Source organism: Microtus pennsylvanicus, chromosome 3, assembly GCF_037038515.1.
Source record: "Microtus pennsylvanicus isolate mMicPen1 chromosome 3, mMicPen1.hap1, whole genome shotgun sequence".
Taxonomy (NCBI): domain Eukaryota; kingdom Metazoa; phylum Chordata; class Mammalia; order Rodentia; family Cricetidae; genus Microtus; species Microtus pennsylvanicus.
The window spans coordinates 120,725,195-120,743,262 of record NC_134581.1 but is presented as its reverse complement, the minus strand read 5'-3'; the positions used below and the strand labels follow the sequence as shown (position 1 = coordinate 120,743,262).

General features: G+C 45.6%; 1 protein-coding gene across 1 annotated transcript; it reads left to right on the top strand.

The window, feature by feature from the left end:
• The first annotated feature begins 15,293 nt into the window (after window positions 1-15,293).
• LOC142847319 (peptidyl-prolyl cis-trans isomerase-like 4) lies at window positions 15,294-16,886 on the top strand. The gene is given in 3 exon segments (XM_075968033.1): window positions 15,294-15,390; window positions 15,393-16,190; window positions 16,233-16,886. Coding segments are annotated over 3 exon segments (1,497 nt in total). The 5' UTR covers window position 15,294; the 3' UTR covers window positions 16,836-16,886.
• Window positions 16,887-18,068: the final 1,182 nt, after the last annotated feature.

Sequence of the window (18,068 nt, the reverse complement as noted above, 5' to 3'; positions counted from 1 at the left end):
TCTGTTCCGTCCTGGTTAGTGGCCAACAGAGAATGTCCTCGAGTCAGACAGATGACGGCATAGTGTCAACAGACAGAAGTACTTCAAACAAGGGCGGGGAGGGGGCATAGAAGAGGACCCCTCTACAGAGAAGCAGCAAGCTTCAAGTCTTTTAAGAGCTCGCAGGTCCTGACCCAGCCCAGTCTCAGCAGCAATAATGGGAGAGGGGGTGTCATCTGCCCCACTCAAAACAAAAACAAACTCTATGCTGAAATTCTCTTTCTGGATCTTTACTCCCCTTTTAAATGTCCCCCTTTTCAACACACAACCACCTGTGAAGGGTACTGTCATTGATTTGGGGTTCAATGTGATTTTCTTCAACCAGCTGACTTATCCTGTCAATAGTCAGAAACGAGTTAAGGTGTCTGCTAAGGAATCCGGACATTCACAGGAAGCCCGGAGACCGCAAGGTTCTGGCTGTCCTGACGCCATCTCCCCCTGGCCCTGTCCTCATGAATCTAACCTAGCTGCAGTGAAGCAGGATGTCCAGAATTCTTCCTACCTCACTGTCCTGGCCAGAGCCCAAGCTGAGATGGCAATGTCAAGACCATCGTGCAGGATTTGCCAGGGCACAACCAAAACCTTATTCTAACGGGAACCTATCGCCAACTTCTGACAACGCACAACAGCAGAGGAAGCCAGGATGCAGGGTTTTGTTTACAGAAAGCTATGAGAACCCCAAGAGTCCTTTTACCAAAGACAGGGGAAACTGATGCTCCTGTGTCTAGGACAACGTGGTGGAGGGGGTGTCCACCTTGGGACATCAGGGAGAGTCTGTTGTTTGTTCTCTAGACACTGCAGATGACATGACCCTCCACATAGCAAAGATGAGGCGCTGGCCAGAAAAGCCTGGTAGTAAAGAGGTGGGAAAACACAGAGCATACCCTCTCTGTTCAGTCTGGTGAAGCAAGCACTTTCAGGTATCTCTGGCATAAAAACTACAAACCCTGAGGAAGAGAAAAGGCTGGGGTTGTCTGAAGCAGACACAACGGAGGGACAAACTGACGCCAGCACAAGGACAGATTTCCAACAGCCAGAGACTAAGAGGAAAGGCAAAGACTACAGGTCCAGCAATCACCGCCTACATCAGAGGCACTACCAGTGGGAACTGCCAGAATAAGAGTCTCTAAAACCCACAGGGCCCTGTCGGTCCCTGCTGAGAATGAGCACCGGGCTCACAGCACCCCACTCTCCCAGTCCCCCCCCCGCAAAATTTGAGACTAATGTATCTCAAAAAGAGAAAAACAAAAAACAAAAAAGAGCTGGGTGGTGGTACACGCCTTTAATCTCAGGAGGCAGAGGCAGGCGGATCTTTGTGAGTTCGAGGCCAGCTTGGTCTATAAGAGCTAGTTCCAGGACAGGCTCCAAAGCTACAGAGAAACCCTGTCTCAAAAAACCAAAAAAAAAGGGGGCTGGAGAAATGGCTCAGAGGTTAAGAGCACTGGCTGCTCTTCCAGAGGTCCTGAGTTCAATTCCCAGCAACCACATGGTGGCTCACAACCATCTGTACTGACATCTGGCGCCCTCCTCTGGCATGCCGGCATACATCGAGGCAGAATGTTGTATACATAATAAATCTTAAAAAAAATAAATCTTAAAAAAAAAATAAGCCCTGAGTGTCAACACGTGTTTTTACTCCTGACATTCTGGGCGCCAATGGACTTGATGGTCCCCACTATCAGCTCTGGTGTCCATAGCACGCATCCAACTTGTCTCACAGACTGGGCCAGCTACACGCCACCTCTGCCGCTGTCCTTGGTAGTCATCCCAATATCCTCGCCTTCCCAACATGCCCAGGTCTACACTTATACAGAAGCTACAGCCTCACCAATGGCCTCCTCGACTCTTTTTAGGAACTCCAATCCTGCCACATGATGCCAAGTGTCAGCTTCTCTTTGTGACCCCTTCAATCCTACAGTGCCCATGCTACCAAAATCAGTACCGTGTGGGAAAACTCTTACACATTTACTAAGTTTGTATGCCAGCTAGCGATGCAGCCTCTGGACCACAGTGTCTGTGTGGTAACTCTGAGACAATGTTGTTTTGCATCAATGAGGCTGGTATCTTATCATAGCTGATTTTTCAGCCCAGATAACTAGAATCAATTGTCCCAGTAAAGCAAAGTTTTCACTTCTGGTGATTCTTATTATAAAGTGTCAAAAATAAAATGCTTTTTGCTTCCCTCTGAAACTTTACAAGCCCAGCCTCCACCTAAGGCATGGGAGAAAGTAAACTGTGAAGTATTTTTGTAACAAAGTAACCTCCAAAATATATAAGCAACTCTTAAAGTTTTAGGGATTGAGAGATGGCTCTGTCAGGAAAGGGAGAGGGTCTTAAGGATGTCCCAGCACCCATGTAGAGTCCAGCACAACAGCTCGCTCCTGTAATATGCCTTCTGAGAAGGAGACACAGGATTCCTGGCGCTTCCTGGCTACCTACTCTAGACAACTCAGTGAGTTCCACTGTCAGTGAAAGGACCCTGTCCCAAATACAAGCTGGAGAACAGCTGAGGAAGACATGAAACGCCAGCCTAAGGCTTCCACATCCGTCACACAGCCATGGACCCGCACAAACATGTATGCACAAAATTAATAATAAAGGAAAATAGAAACCTGCTTACAGTGGTCTTAGGGACTTGTGTGGACATTTCTCAGAGGACATACTTAGAACACTGGGAAGCAGCTGACATTGTGAGAAGGAACTTACTATACATCACACTCCTCTTCACGAGCCTTGGCAGAGCCATTCTGGGCTAACCACATCCTCCGAGTTCCAAGCCCGGGATTTTTTTTTTTTTCGAGACAGGGTTACTCCGTAGCTTTTGGTTCCTGTCCTGGAACTAGCTCTTATAGACCAGGCTGGCCTCGAACTCACAGAGATCCGCCTGCCTTTGCCTCCCTAGTGCTGGGATTAAAGGAGTGCACCACCACCACCCGGCTCCAAGACCCAGATTCTGGCAAACCCTCCTGAAGGCAGCTTCCCGTCCGCTGTGTAGGAAATGTTGGCCTCAGAGACCTACAGCAAAGAAGTGTAACTCTCCATCACCGAAGCCCTGCCAGGCACTGGACACTGGGTCGAAGCTCCTGGGACCTGCGGCGCGGCAGCCTCAGAACAAACGGGGCAAGAGAGAGTCCACCTCTCCTGCTTCGGAGAGAGGTGGGAGGAGGTGACGAGAACCAAGAGGAAGGCCTGCCAGCGGCCTACACATATCTCAATCACAGAGACCCGCGAGCCACCTGGATGGGAGGCAGAATTAGTCGTGAGAAGTGAGAGGGAGAGATGGCAGTGGGTAAGGATCAGAAAAAAAACCTGAGCAGATGTGGCTGGGATTGTTTAGGAAACAAGAAAGGGCAGTTTTTAAAACCATCGGCTTCCATTTCAAATGCTGGTATCTCAGAGCAGTTCAGAGAGGAAAATGAACGGGAAAATCATAGATATATATCCTCTGCTAAAAGGGTCTCTTTGGACCCCAGCGAGAATGGCACTGGCATTTTCTCTCTTATCCAGGTAGTGCCTTCCTTTACGTGGCTTTCAGAGGAAACAGGAGAGCTGTGAAGATGGAGTAGCTGCTTCCCACTGCACTAAAGAAACCCCACAAATCCCTGGCGCAACTCTTTAAACTGCAGACCACACCAATCATGCCAAAGAGAAGGGTCCCACCCGGATGGGAGCTGCAGAGCACATTTCCACTTGAGCCATTTCCAATGGCGCAAACACGGAGGGATGTCACACAACAATGAGGAAGCAGAAGCAGCCATGGGTCCCGGCGCACCCCACGTATGCAACATATGGAACAAGTTACCGAAGAGAGGGGTCCTAGCAGGTTAAAGTAGAGTCAGGGAATAGCGCAGAGAAGATTGAGGGTGTGGTAGTGGGGGGGGGGGGGATCGCAACATGATTAAGATAAAACAAAGCAGAAGAGAAATATTGGGCCTGTAAACTTTCAGCTGCCCTACAATGATTGATGGACTTATTGATTTTTAGGGGTGAAGTTGCTGGGGAATCTGCACGAATCCATCATTCCTCCAAGAGTCCTGGGGAAAGCTGTTGTCGCTGGTAGAGGGAGAGCGCTGTTCACACTGAGGAGATCTGATAGTTAGGTGGGGCAGCCCACTGCTGACTCCACCTGTGAACACAGGGCAGCACACTGAAGGAAAGGGGGGGGGGGGGGGAGACGAGGCGAAGGCGGCTCACTTTTGGCAATGCTCTATCTAGTCACCAAAGCCCACACCATTGACAGCTCACAAAGCTGAGAACCTGAGGGCACTGCACAGCCTGCAGGCAGCTCTTCAGGCTGGAGTGTACCTTCCAAGCTACTCTGTTGATAAAAACTCTTACAGGCAGGTAGGCTGATGTCTGCTTCTTTCAGGCAGCTGGTCTGGCCTCAGAATCTTCTCTGCAGTATAGCTGGTCTGAGGGTGACTCTCCAAAGTCTTCATTGTTTATGCTTAGGGAAAAGGGGCCTAGTTAATCTGATCAGTTTCAGGGATTTACTGAAGCTATTTTGTGTTTACCTTCTGTCTTAATGAGCTTCCCTGCAGGGATCTGAGAGTAAAACAGCCCCACTGGTCAGCCTTAGAGACCAGGCTATGATAACACACACCTTTAATCCCAGTAGCCACACTAGTTGCCATAGAAATCGGGTGGTGTGTGCCTTTAATCCCAGTGGTGCACGCCTTTAATCCTAACCCCGAGAGAGGATTATAAAATGGGAGGAACAGCTCTCACACAATCTCATTCTGAGATTCCTGGAGGCAGGATCTCCATTTCAGACCGAGGTCGAGGTAAGAGCCAGTGGCCAGCTGTTTTGCTTCTCGGATCTCCAGGTTGAACCCCAATTTCTGACCCTGAGGGGTGTTTTTGTTTTTTTATTGTGCTATACATTTTTCTGTGCTCCCCTCTCTTCCTCTTCCCTACCCTTCAACCCTCTCCCATGGTCCCCATGATCTCAGTTTACTCAGATCTTATCTTTTTCTACTTCCCATGTAGATTAGATCCATGTATGTCTCTCTTAGGGTCCTCATTGTTGTCTAGTTTCTCTGGGATTGTGATTTGTAGGCTGGTTTTTCTTTGCTCAATCGTACCACAAGGACATGTGTTCAACTATGTTAATAGCAGCATTGTTTGTCATAGCCAGAACCTGAAAACAACCTAAATGCCCCTTGACCGAAGAATGGATAAAGAAAATTTTTTTCTTTACACAATTTAAATTTTTCATTTACACAATGGAGTACTACACAGCAGAAAAAAATAATGACATCTTGAGATTTGCAGCAAATGGATGGGTCTAGAAAACATCATATTGAGTGAGGTAACCCAGACCCAGAAAGACAATTATCATATGGACTCACTCATAAGTGGTTTGTAGATCCTGAGGTGTTATTAATTGTGCTTCAGTTCCTATCAGTAAGGCTCTGATCCACAATTCCCACAGTCAGCATAAAATGGGGACTCACCACCCATTAGGCCTAAATAGTATCAAAATGGGTTCTCAGTCCAGAGGTTCTCAAAAGCCACATATGTGCTGCTCATGTCTAAGCAACACGGAAAACTCATGCAGACATCAGCCACAGCTCCTGTCTTTCAGGAGCTCCTGTGTGTCCATCATATGAGGTCTGCAGACGTCAGCCACAGCTCCTGTCTTCCTGTTTACGTCCATCATATGAGGTCTGCAGCGTCAGCCACAGCTCCTGTCTTCCTGTTTACGTCCATCATATGAGGTCTGCAGACGTCAGCCACAGCTCCTGTCTTTCAGAAGCTCCTGTTTACGTCCATCATATGAGGTCCGCAGACGTCAGCCACAGCTCCTGTCTTTCAGAAGCTCCTGTTTACGTCCATCATGTGAGGTCTACAGACGTCAGCCACAGCTCCTGTCTTTCAGGAGCTCCTGTTTATGTCCATCATATGAGGTCTACCCAGTCCCTAATCTCCAGGACCACGGGTATAGCTGAGTGGCACAGGTCATCAGACTTAAGATGCAGAAGTAATATTCCAAAATATGGCAATCTCATATTAAATTGATGTCATCTATCTTGTGGCCACTGTAAACCATCTTGTCCCAAGTGAACAGCCTGATCCTGAAATAAGAGGATGCGATGCATGGTCAATGACCGTCTCCAAGGGGAAAAAAAAAGAATGTCTCAATTATTTTACCTCTCTGGCCTTAGATTACATCATTTGTGAGATGGAAGGTATGTATGCATTACCCCAAATACCTACCCAGCCCCCAAATATTCCTTGGATGATTCACTGTAAGATACACAACATCTTCCTTAAAGCATAAAGCTTGATGACCACGCAGAGGCTGAGGAAGAAGTAAGGCACAGTGGAACTCTCCACGAGAGGCCGCACGGCCTGTAACTGACAGTTCTCGCTCCCGAGCTGAGGCCTAGGAGACATCTCCAGGCACCTCCACCAATACGGTTCTCACTCCGTCTTTACTATAATAGGAGGCTGGGATTCCTCTCTGGCTCCTGTATTTCTAGAATCTGATTGACTTTCTAAGGGTTAAAAAAAAATAAAAAGCAAAACCTAATATGAAGGCTGGAGATACAACTCAGCAGTATAGAGTTTGCCTAGCATGCACAAGGCCCTATGTCCCCAGCACCACACACAAGCACACACGCGCGCACACACACACACACACACACACACATGTCCCATGGAGAAGGAGCTATGCTCGCAAAACAAATTGAAAAGAACTCTTCAATGCAAAAGCCTCAGGGAGAGGCCAGACCACTGACTTCTCAGAGAATTGATGTCTTGAGGTACACGCTTACCTCCTGCCTCCTAGGGCTACCCTGTATGTTGCTTGTTATGTGGTTGGGGCTAAAATGTTCATTTGGGTGGAGTAAAAAAAATCTGTATTGCACTCCTAGCACATCTGTGAAAGCTTGCCTTTTGAACAGGTGACCAACGCTCACCAGCCCTCATCTGTCAGGAACTGCTGCTCCCCAGTGCCAGCCAGGAACCTAGTCCTCCCAGGTCGACACACGGGGGCAGTGAAAAATGGTGTCTGAGGGTCCCACGCACGAGCACGTCTAGTGAAAGTGAGAGGCTTTATCCTGACTGCTAAAGAGAAATGTACAGAGACCAGAGAGACTGCAGAGGTGCAGGCCTTCTCAGCGTGTCTGGGGATCAAAGCGCGGCTGCTCCCTGACCGCTCCTGGTGGCTGTTAACCTGGCATCCTTATCGCAGGCAGGCAGGCTCGTTTCTGGCCTCTAACACTGGACACTGACAGCAACAGGGTTGACGGAGGGGAAAGAATCTGTTCTGCAGAGAGAGAGAGAGAGAGAGAGAGAGAGAGAGAGAGAGAGAGAGAGAGCGCTCAGATTTCTCAAGCCATTTGAAATCTCGCCAGAGAAATGCTTGGCTTCAGCACTGCAGCTCTCCACAGAGATGCTGGTAGTAGTGGCCCCCACGTGTGAGGACGTAATTCAGACCCAGGGTTTTCTCAAGATGTTCCAAGCCTGCAGGCTCCTGATTCTTTTTCAAATCACCAGGATGATAGTATCCCAGGGAGAATTGTGATTAGTCTAAACTCTCCACAGCTGTGAGAGATGAATGTACAAATTCCAATAAAGAGAGCCTGCAGGCTCTGGACTGAATTTACCTACGTGACATTGCCTACACGACATCCAGAACCACTTGAAAGAGCTGCTAACACGCTGCCCCATACCTTCCCTAGCATCTGACGCTGGCCTTGCAACAGCTCCCTGAGGATGCCTACCCCCCCTCCCGCAGATGCCTCCCTCCCCCACCAATGCCTCCCTCCCCCGCCAATGCCACCCAGCAGGAGCCATTTATTTAGCGGGACTGTGGTGTCAGGAGAACAGTGGGGCTGGGAAATTAAACCTAAGTATGTGGGAATTCAAAGAGGCCTTGCAATTCATTATGTGAATAGTCAGGAGGATTATTAAACACCTTGTAACTGAGGGGGTTGGCCTGGAGCTACAAGGGACAACAAAACCAGCTGCCTCACCACCTCTGACTCATTGGACACAGGCTCAGGACATTCTCCAGTTATTTGGAAAAGTCCACCGGGACTTGTTTTCTTATTTTGGACACCTTCCTGCAAAAGTACTTCCCTGGACACACGACACAGACATAGGGCGCTCCTGACTATGTGTCTGCCACCACCCTCAGTCCTTCTCCTAGCCGTTGGGATTCTCCACTATCTCCATCCCGCTCTCTTCCTGGGACCCAGGTAGGCTACCTGTCTCCTTTTCCTCCTCCATTCCAGTCTTCCTAAGGTTCCCCTGGACCTGCAGCCAGCCTCAGCCTCTACTCCCAGGCCGACTCCATTCCCATGAGACTCAGGACACCTCTAATTCCACTTCCAGAACCTTCCATGGAATCAGACCCCAAACCCTACTTGAGACCCCCAAAGTCACTCCCCTTCCCATGAATGCTAGCCTATCACCTCAGCACATGCTGAGTTGATCCAGGACTGCTTTAAGTCTGAACCCAGAGTTCCAACCAGAACTTCATACCAGAGACCAATCTGAGCATGAACCCTGAAACTCAGAATGGCCCCTGCATTGAAAACCAAGCATTATTCAGCTGATCTACAACCTGATAAAATTAGGATAACAGCAACCAAAGAATCAGATGTCCACCCAACAAAGGCAAAACCAGATATGACCACCAAGAAACAACATGAAGTGATTTGAAAGAAGCACACTATTAAGAGGTATGGCTTTGCTGGAGTGGGTGTGGCCTTGTTGAAGGAAGTGTGTCCCTGTGGAGGTGGGTTTTGAGGTCTCATCTAAGCTCAAGCCACACCCTGTGCCTCAGATCACTTCCTGTTGCCTGGGAGTCAAGATGTAAGAACTCTCAGCTCCTTCTGTAGCACCACGTCTGCCTGCATGCTGTCTTGCTTTCCACCATGACAATAAGGAACTAAACCTCTGAACTGTAAGTGAGCCACCACAGTGAAATGTTTTCCTCTATAAGAGTTGCCTTGGTCATGGTATTTCTTCACAGCAGGAGAAACCCTAAGACACACCACAAACATCATAACTCCAGGTGCCTAAATCCCATCACAGAAAAACACAACAAGTCTTCTCCAGAAAACATTTCTATTATAATATTCCCTGATAAAAGCAATTTAGCTGAAGCACAAGACAAGGACTTCAATATAGCAAGTAAAAATACATTCGAGAAAGTTAAAGAAGATATAAGTAAATCCCTGGCTCAAGACCATGAAATCCCAGTTGAAGAAAATAATAAAAACAATTCAAGTATAAAAGTACAGTTTAAGAGAGAAATAGAGTAACTAAAGGAAACCAAACTAAAATAAAATTTTAAATGAAAAACTCAGGAAGGCAATTTTTTATTTATTTTACATACCAAGCATAATTTCCCCTAGCTTCTCTCCTCCCATCCCTTCCCCCACCTCCGTTTTACCCCCCATCCATTCCTCATAAAGGATAAAGCTTCCCAAGGGAGTCAACAAAGCATGGCCTATCAAGATGAGGCAGGACCAAGGAAGCATGATTAATAAAAGCCCAGAGACAGATATTGGGGTTCAACTTGAAGGTCAGAAAAGCAAAACAGTCAGCCACTGGCTCTTACCACTACCTCAGCCCAAAATGGAGATCCTGCCTCCAGGAATCTCAGAATGAGACTGACTGAGAGCTGTCTCCTCCCATCTTATATTCCTCTCTAGTGCTGGCATTAAAGGTGTGTGCCACTGTCATCCAGTTTCTATGGCAAACTAGCATGGTTACTGGGATTAAAGGTGTGTGTCCTAATACCAAGCTATTTTTATTACTAAAGCTCTATAGTAGAGCTTGAAGTCAGGGATGGAGATACCTCCAGAAGTCCCTTTATTGTACAGGATTGTTTTACCTTTCCTGGCTTTTTGCTTTTCTTTTTTATTTATTTATTTATTTATTTATTTATTTATTTATTTATTTATTTATTAAGGATTTCTGCCTCCTCCCCCTCATCCGCCTCCCATTTCCCTCCCCCTCCCCCATCAAGTCACCCTCCCTCATCTGCTTGAAGAGCAATCAGGGTTCCCTGACCTGTGGGAAGCCCAAGGACCGCCCACCTCTATCCAGGTCTCCAAAGGTGAGCATCCAAACTGCCTAGGCTCCCCCAAAGCCAGTACGTGCAGTAGGATCAAAAACCCACTGCGATTGGCTTTTTGCTTTTCCATAGGAAGTTGAGTATTGTTCTTTGGCGATCTGTGAAGAATTGTGTTGGCATGTTAATCGGAATTGCATTGAATCTGTAAATTGCTTTTGGTAAGATTGCCATTTTTACCATGTTAATCCTACCTGTAGGGTAAAAGGGCCAGCCAAAGAAACCCACCCTAGCCCTGAAACCAGAGCCAGTGAAACAAACCCACCCAGACCCTGAAACAAGAGCCAAAGAAACACACTTGGGCCCTGGAACCAGAGCCAGTGAGTGAAAAAAAAAAACACTTTGTCCCTAGACCCAGAACCAAAAAACACACCCTGGCCCTGGAACCCAAAGCCAGTGAAAGAAACACTTTAGCCCTGAAGCCATAACCAAAGAAATACACCCTGATCCTAAAACCAGAGCCAAATCTGCCACTGGCCAACTGAACACAAAACCAACCAATTTCTGAAAGGAAAACTAGTCAATCTGAGCTTGTGCAAGCTCAAGGGGATCAAAATTTGACCAATTCCCCTCCTGAAAATCCGCTCCCTGAAAAAACTCCACCCCTAAGAAGCCCTATATAAGTCCCTCTGCCTGTTCAGTTATCGGCTGTCCTTCTCCACCCTGCAAGAAGCAGCCACTCTCCTAAATTTCTCCTTCCCAGATAAATCTTTGTTGAAAGAGTTTTGGGTGAAGATCTTTTGCTGGTGTGGAGCAGAATCTCTATTGGCACATTCCCTTCTTTCCTTAGCCGAGCTGAGCGAAAGAAGTAATAGATACTTCTGCTGAGAAACTCCCTTGGGAACAGGCAGATGTAACAACTTATTGCTGGATCCAGAGGAGATCGCTACATTTCTTCAGGGGGTTCCCCTTTTGCAGAGAGAAGACGAAGCAATAACATCTTGGACCAGAGCTGAGAAGAAACAGATACCTCTGCTGGGACTTTCCCTTAGGGGAACAGCGCAGAAGAAGAAATGGGATACCTCTACTGAGAAGCTCCCTTGTGGGGACAGAGCAGAGCTCAGCTGCAACAGCTCTCTCTTGGAAGAGGAGCAGGATTGTTACATCCTGCAGAGAGACTATTCCCCATCACAGCCCAGCTTCAGTTACAGCCTGACACCCAGAAACTCAGGATACCTTTCCAGGATACCTCCCTTCACAGCTGCAGGTATGGCCTGACTTCCCGACAAGTCATGATGCTTTCCCTCCAGAGCTATAACATTTGCACTACCTACCCAAGAGCATGGGAGGTCTTTCCATTTCCTGCTTCTTCTTCAATTTCTTTCTTCAAAGACTTGAAGTTCTTGTCATACAGGTATTTTTCACTTTTTTAGTTGAAGCTACCCCCAAGATATTTTATATTATTGTGGCCATTATAGGGAGTGTTGTTTCTCTGATTTCTTTCTCCGCCCATTTATCATTTAAATATAAGAGGGCTACTGAATTTATCTTAGCTAATTTTGTATCCCACCACATTACTGAAGGTGTTTATCAGCTGTAGGAGTTCCCTGGTAGGATTTTGAGGGGCTGCTTATGTATACTATCATATCATCTGCAAATAACAAAAGTTTGACTTTTTCCTTTCCAATTTGTATCTCCTTGATCTCTTTTGGTTCACTTATTGTTCTAGCTAGAACTTTAAGGACTGTGTTGAATTGCTACAGAGAGTGGACTGTCTTGTCTTATTCCTGATATTGGTGAAATGACTTCGATTTCTCTCATTTAAGTTGATGTTGGCTATTGGCTTGCTGCATAATACTTTTAATGTGTTCAGGTATGTTCCTGTATCCCTGGTCTCTCCAAGACCTTTATCACGAAGAGGTGTTGGATTTTGTCAAAGACTTTTTGGCACCTAGTGAAATGATCATGTAGGTTTTTTTTTTATTTCAGTTTGTTTATGTGGTTGTTGCGGAAGCTCCTTCTGCTCCTTCAGCCAATAGCTGCTAAGATACCAACCCATTGGGGCGTGGTCTCTCTCTCTTTAAAAAAGCAGCAACTGCCCTCCACTTGCTGTCTGGCTTCCTGCTCCGCTTCCAGTGACTAGGCTCCCTTCCTGATTACATAGGACAGTTGTCTGGGACAGTGATCTGTAAGTTTTCCCCCTTTAAATGAATAACCATTCTATTAATCATAATTCCAAACTGGTGTGGGATTGTTTGTGACTTATGCCTTCATCTGGCACCCACGTGTTTAACTACATCCACAGAAAGCCTGAGAAAGCTTGGGAAAGAATAAAGCATGTTTTCTTGGTAGCAGCAATTTCTCAGGTCTGCTCTGCTTGCTAGAGGCAAGCAAGCACTCTCATCTAAGAGAGGCTTCCTGACTCAGCTTTAGCTGCAAAACCTTGCAGCTCTTTTAAGAGGTCCTTCCACAAAACACTTAAACAGTTGATAAAAAGCTGAACACATGATTTTTGGTTTTTAGCTGTAGCAGGAAAAAAGCTGTGCCGCTTTAAAATGCCGGCTTTCTGGGCTGTCCTGCCAGGGCAAACTCTGACTCTTTCAAGCAAGCAGCCCTGACTATGGAGCTTTTGAGTGTTGTTTGTGGACACACGGTTGCAGCTTGCTTGCTGGCAAGGACCTTGAAATGCCATGGAGTTGTGGTGGTAACATGGCTACAGCTGGTGCCTCTACCACGAGGCTGGAAAGCTAAGAAGTGGGCTGGATTTAGCCATCAAAGTCACGGCTTTAATTCTAACCATATTGCTTGATAAATTAAAGACTCATGTAGTCAGAAAAAGAGATACAGTAAAAGAATCAAAGTCGAAGAAAACCTCTAAATGGTTTACAGTGTGTTGTGTAGGCTAAAGGTTAAAGTTCTTAAAAAAAAAAGAGAGAGAATAGTTGGGTGTGGTAGTACACACCTTTAATCCCAATACTTGGGAGGCAGAGGTAGATTGACCTCTGTGACTTTAAGGCATGGTAGCTCACACCCATAATCTGAATGCCTGGGAGGCAGAGGCAGACAAACCTCTGTGACTTCAAGGTGTGGTAGCACACACCTTAATCCCAGCACTGGGGAGGCAGAGACAGGCAGATCTCTGTCTCAAAAAGTAAAAATAAAACAAATAGAGGTTAAAATAAAGCCATGTAAAGATGAAAAATACACAGAGAATCTTGATACTATATGTTATTATGCTCTCTTTGAATTGTTTTAATGCTGAGGAAGGAGCAACAGCTACTAAAAGATATTTGCTTATGAATGCTGCTGAATTAATCCAACATAGGTATTTTGAAAATACCTTGGCTTCAAAATTGAAGCCAAAAGGTATGTTACTTTGGAGAAGAGGATTTGCTTTTGATTTCTATCTCTGATTAAGATACTTATATATTGTTTATATATTGATATATATTTACCATATTGCGATGTATATTTGTACATTGTTTATATTTGGAGGTCATATTGTCCTCGTTTATTGCACAGTTGTTTATATTGTCTTAGTCTTTAAGTTAGATAGGTATTAAGAATTATATAGATCAATAGTCATCTAAGTTTGTCATTTATAATTAGACTAATCAGGTTCTTTAGATACAAAGAGATTATATTCAGTATAGATAGATAATCTTCAACCACTTCAAAGAGCTGTAGAAAATGGCCTTTAACTCTAAATTCGAAAGTCCAAATTTAATGTGGACATTCAGGGCATTCTGAGTCTGGAAAGCATCGTTGACTTGTCTCACCTGTCTATCCACGGTGTCTGACACCAACGATGTTTGTGTCATTGCCAGTCCTGCAGCCATGGCTGCAGCAGCAGACACCGCGATGACAGCAACCACTGCAGCTGTCTCTCCAGAATCTCGTTTCTCTCGACACAGGGTCATCTCAGTCTGCTTAGCCTTTTTGGTAATTGGCAGTGGTATGATGGCTGGTACCTGAACCAACAAGGCAGCCCTGGGGTTGTCATCCCAGCAGTCGCTCAGGCCACAGTTTCTGAAAGAACAACCAAGCATATCTTTTCCTCAAAAGGTGCTATTCCATACTACAAAAAGGAAAAGAAAAAAGAAAGAAAACTAAAACAAACACGGATTTAATAGTACCTGGGCTCTCAGAGAAATATTTCAAAAAAGAAAGATAGGAACTACATTCACTAGTATAGGATTCCTTTAAAGTAATATTCATAGCCCAAAATATGTAACAAAGCATAAAGCATTCACAAAGGAAAAGGTCTGATTAATAGAAGCCTGTTCTATCATCATATTGCTTAAAGCAGTTCCAGCTGTATAGTTTGAGAAATAGAAAGATGAATACAAAGAACTAGCTTGGCTCACTGGTCAGAACAAGGGGGTTCCTTACCAGGCTTCACACAGTGCTTTCCGCTTGATCGGGACTCACCAGGAGGCTCATCAAGAGAACGACAGGTGTCATTCTCAGGCTCATCACAGGATCCTTTCCCATCATTTTCCACAGCCTGAACATATATCACTCTGGACAAACCCAAATGGGCTTGTCCATTCCTGGAGGGAAAACACAAACAGCTCCTCTCACCCTAGCCAACAGGCTAGCCATCCGTAGCTTTCATCACCAAGGTGGCTCTTCAGGGGGGACACCTTTGTAGGTTGTGTTGTTAAGACTGCCCCCATCTCTGCTAAGAGATCACGTCCCCATAGATTGACAGATTGATATATTCTTCATCTTCCTTTTCTTCAGAGCAGTGACGGGTTTTCTTTTTGTGTTTTTACTGGTGTGTGAGTGACTTGACTTTGAGTCTTCTGCCTGCTCGTCTAGTATAAGATCATATTTTGCATCCTGTTTTGGCTTTACTTTTTCTTTCAAAACCAAATTAGATGGTTTATCCCGTTCCTTTTCATACTCCTTGAAATCACTCTTGGTATATTTCCCACCTTTCCCTTTCCATTTAACCTTTTATAGTATTGTTATTTTAAGTAATTTTATTTCTACCAGAAAATATTTTAATTTATTTTGAAGTGAGTATTTGGAATATTACTCTTAATGAAGTTTATAGCTGCCGCAAACTCAATGCTCAAATCGTTTCTTCGTTCTTTTCTTAGGCCCTCAGCATACACCATGCTTAATAAAGGCAATGAAAAGGCAAGGTTATGAGGAAGAAAGAGGCCCATCAAGGAACTAGTTCAGGATAACGGGAAGGAGAAGAAGCCGGCACCATGGCGGTTCTCCTGGAGACCACACTGGGAGACGTGGTTATCGACTTGTACACCGAGGAGCGGCCGTGTGCATGCTTGAATTTTCTGAAGTTGTGCAAAAAAAAAAAAATTACAATTATTGCCTTATTCACAATGTACAGAGGGATTTTATCATACAAACAAGAGATCCTACAGGGACTGGCCGAGGAGGAGAGTCTATATTTGGACAACTGTATGGTGATCAAGCAAGCTTTTTTGAGGCAGAAAAAGTGCCACGGATTAAACACAAGAAAGGCGCTGTGTCCATGGTGAACAATGGCAGTGATCAACATGGATCTCAGTTTCTTATTACTACAGGAGAAAATCTAGATTACCTTGATGGTGTTCATACAGTGTTTGGTGAGGAGACAGAAGGCATGGACATAGTTAAGAAAATCAATGAGACATTTGTTGACAAGGATTTTGTACCATATCAAGATATCAGGATAAATCATACAGTGATTTTAGATGATCCGTTTGATGACCCTCCTGATTTATTAATTCCTGATCGATCACCAGAACCTACAAGGGAACAATCAGATAGTGGTCGAATAGGGGCAGATGAAGAAATTGATGACTTCAAAGGAAGATCAGCTGAAGAAGTAGAAGAAATAAAGGCAGAAAAAGAGGCTAAAACTCAAGCTATTCTTCTAGAGATGGTGGGAGACTTACCTGATGCAGACATGAAACCTCCAGAAAATGTTTTGTTTGTGTGTAAATTGAATCCAGTGACCACAGATGAGGACCTGGAGGTAATATTCTCGAGATTTGGGCCAATAAGAAGTTGTGAAGTTATCCGAGATTGGAAAACAGGAGAGTCCCTCTGTTATGCTTTTACTGAATTTGAAAAGGAAGAAGACTGCGAGAAAATGGACAATGTACTTATAGACGACAGGAGAATACATGTGGATTTTAGCCAGTCTGTGGACAATGTACTTATAGACGACAGGAGAATACATGTGGATTTTAGCCAGTCTGTGGCAAAGGTTAAATGGAAAGGGAAAGGTGGGAAATACACCAAGAATGATTTCAAGGAGTATGAAAAGGAACGGGATAAACCATCCAATTTGGTTTTGAAAGAAAAAGTAAAGCCAAAACAGGATGCAAAATATGATCTTATACTAGACGAGCAGGCAGAAGACTCAAAGTCAAGTCACTTACACACCCGTAAAAAACACAAAAAGAAAAACCGTCCCTGCTCTGAAGAAAAGGAAGATGAAGAATATATGCCAATCAAAAATCTTAATCAGGATATCTACAGGGAAAGGGGCTTTGGCCATTATGAAGATGAAGAAAGCTGTTGGGAGAAACAGAAAAGTGAAGAGAGAGACCGACGTCAGAACCGCAGTCGTAGCCCATCTCGAGAAAGGGATGGTCACTATAGTAACAGCCACAAACCCAAGTACCAGACAGATCCTTATGAAGGGGAAAGGAGTAGAAAGAGAGAACGAAGCAGAAGTCCAACGAAATCCAAAGACAAAAAAAGATCTAAGTACGGACGAGTGGGGAAGAAAGGGAAGTGAGTGGCTAGCTGGTCTCGAGCTCTTGCAGACGCTCAGAGTTCCTGCTGGCACAGCTAACTCTGTCCGCCCTCTATGACTGACCACCACCAGTTTCCAGAACCACTTTGACCTCTTTGGCTGGACGAAGCACTAGCCATCTCCTGCCTGGATAGGGCTTTTCTTCCTTCACAGTTGTGCCTGTTCACAGTATGGTATTTCTGAATAACAATCTTGTCCACAGAGCCGGGCGGTGCTGGCGCACGCCTTTAATCCCAGCACTTGGGAGGCAGAGGCAGGCGGATCTTTGTGAGTTCGAGACCAGCCTGGTCTACAAGAGCTAGTTCCAGGACAGGCTCCAAAGCCACAGAGAAACCCTGTCTCGAAAAACCAAAAAAATAAATAAATAAATAACAATCTTGTCCACAGAGTCATGGTCATCAAAGGTGACAAAAGCAAAACCTCTCTTTTTTCCACTGCCTCTGTGAGCCATGATTTCAGTCACTTCAATTTTCCCATACTACTCAAAATAAACTCTCAGATGACATTCTCCGTGTCTCCTTTAATACCACCAACAAAGATCTTCTTCACGGTTAAGTGGGCACCTGGTCTCTGAGAATCCTCTCTTGGCACAGCTCCCTTAGGTTCCACAACTCTTCCATCCACCTTTTGGGGTCTTGCATTCATAGCGGCATCCACTTCCTCACAGACTCTAAATCATCAAACTCCTCCCTAACTACTAACTCTTTTCTGAACAAAGAAGAAAAGATACTGCCAACAGCTCCCATCTTAACTCCTTAATATGTCCGCTTGGGCCGGGAACGTCCGCTTACCTCTTTATCTCGGCGGCGGGAGCGGGAGCGGGGGGGGGGGGGGGGGGGGGGGGGGGGGGGATTGCCTTGCCTGCACGGCCTGGAACCGAAACCCGAGCAAAGGACAAAACATATACCCCAATTCACCCTCACCTTCCTAGGACGACCTCTCAGTGTTCCCTAGTTCCCGATATCTCTGAGGGACCTCCAATTGAACCGCGGGGGGTGTCTTAGTTAGGGTTCTGTTGCTGTGAAGAGACACCAGGACCATGGCAACACTAACAAAGAAAACATTTAATTAGGGCTGGATTACAGTTTCAGAGGTTTAGTCCGTTACTGTTGCGGCAAGAATGGAGAGAAGCATGGTGGCATTGCAGACAGACGCGGTGCTACGGCAGCGCTGAAGGAGGAGCTGAAGGTAACAGGTGAACTACAACACTGGGCA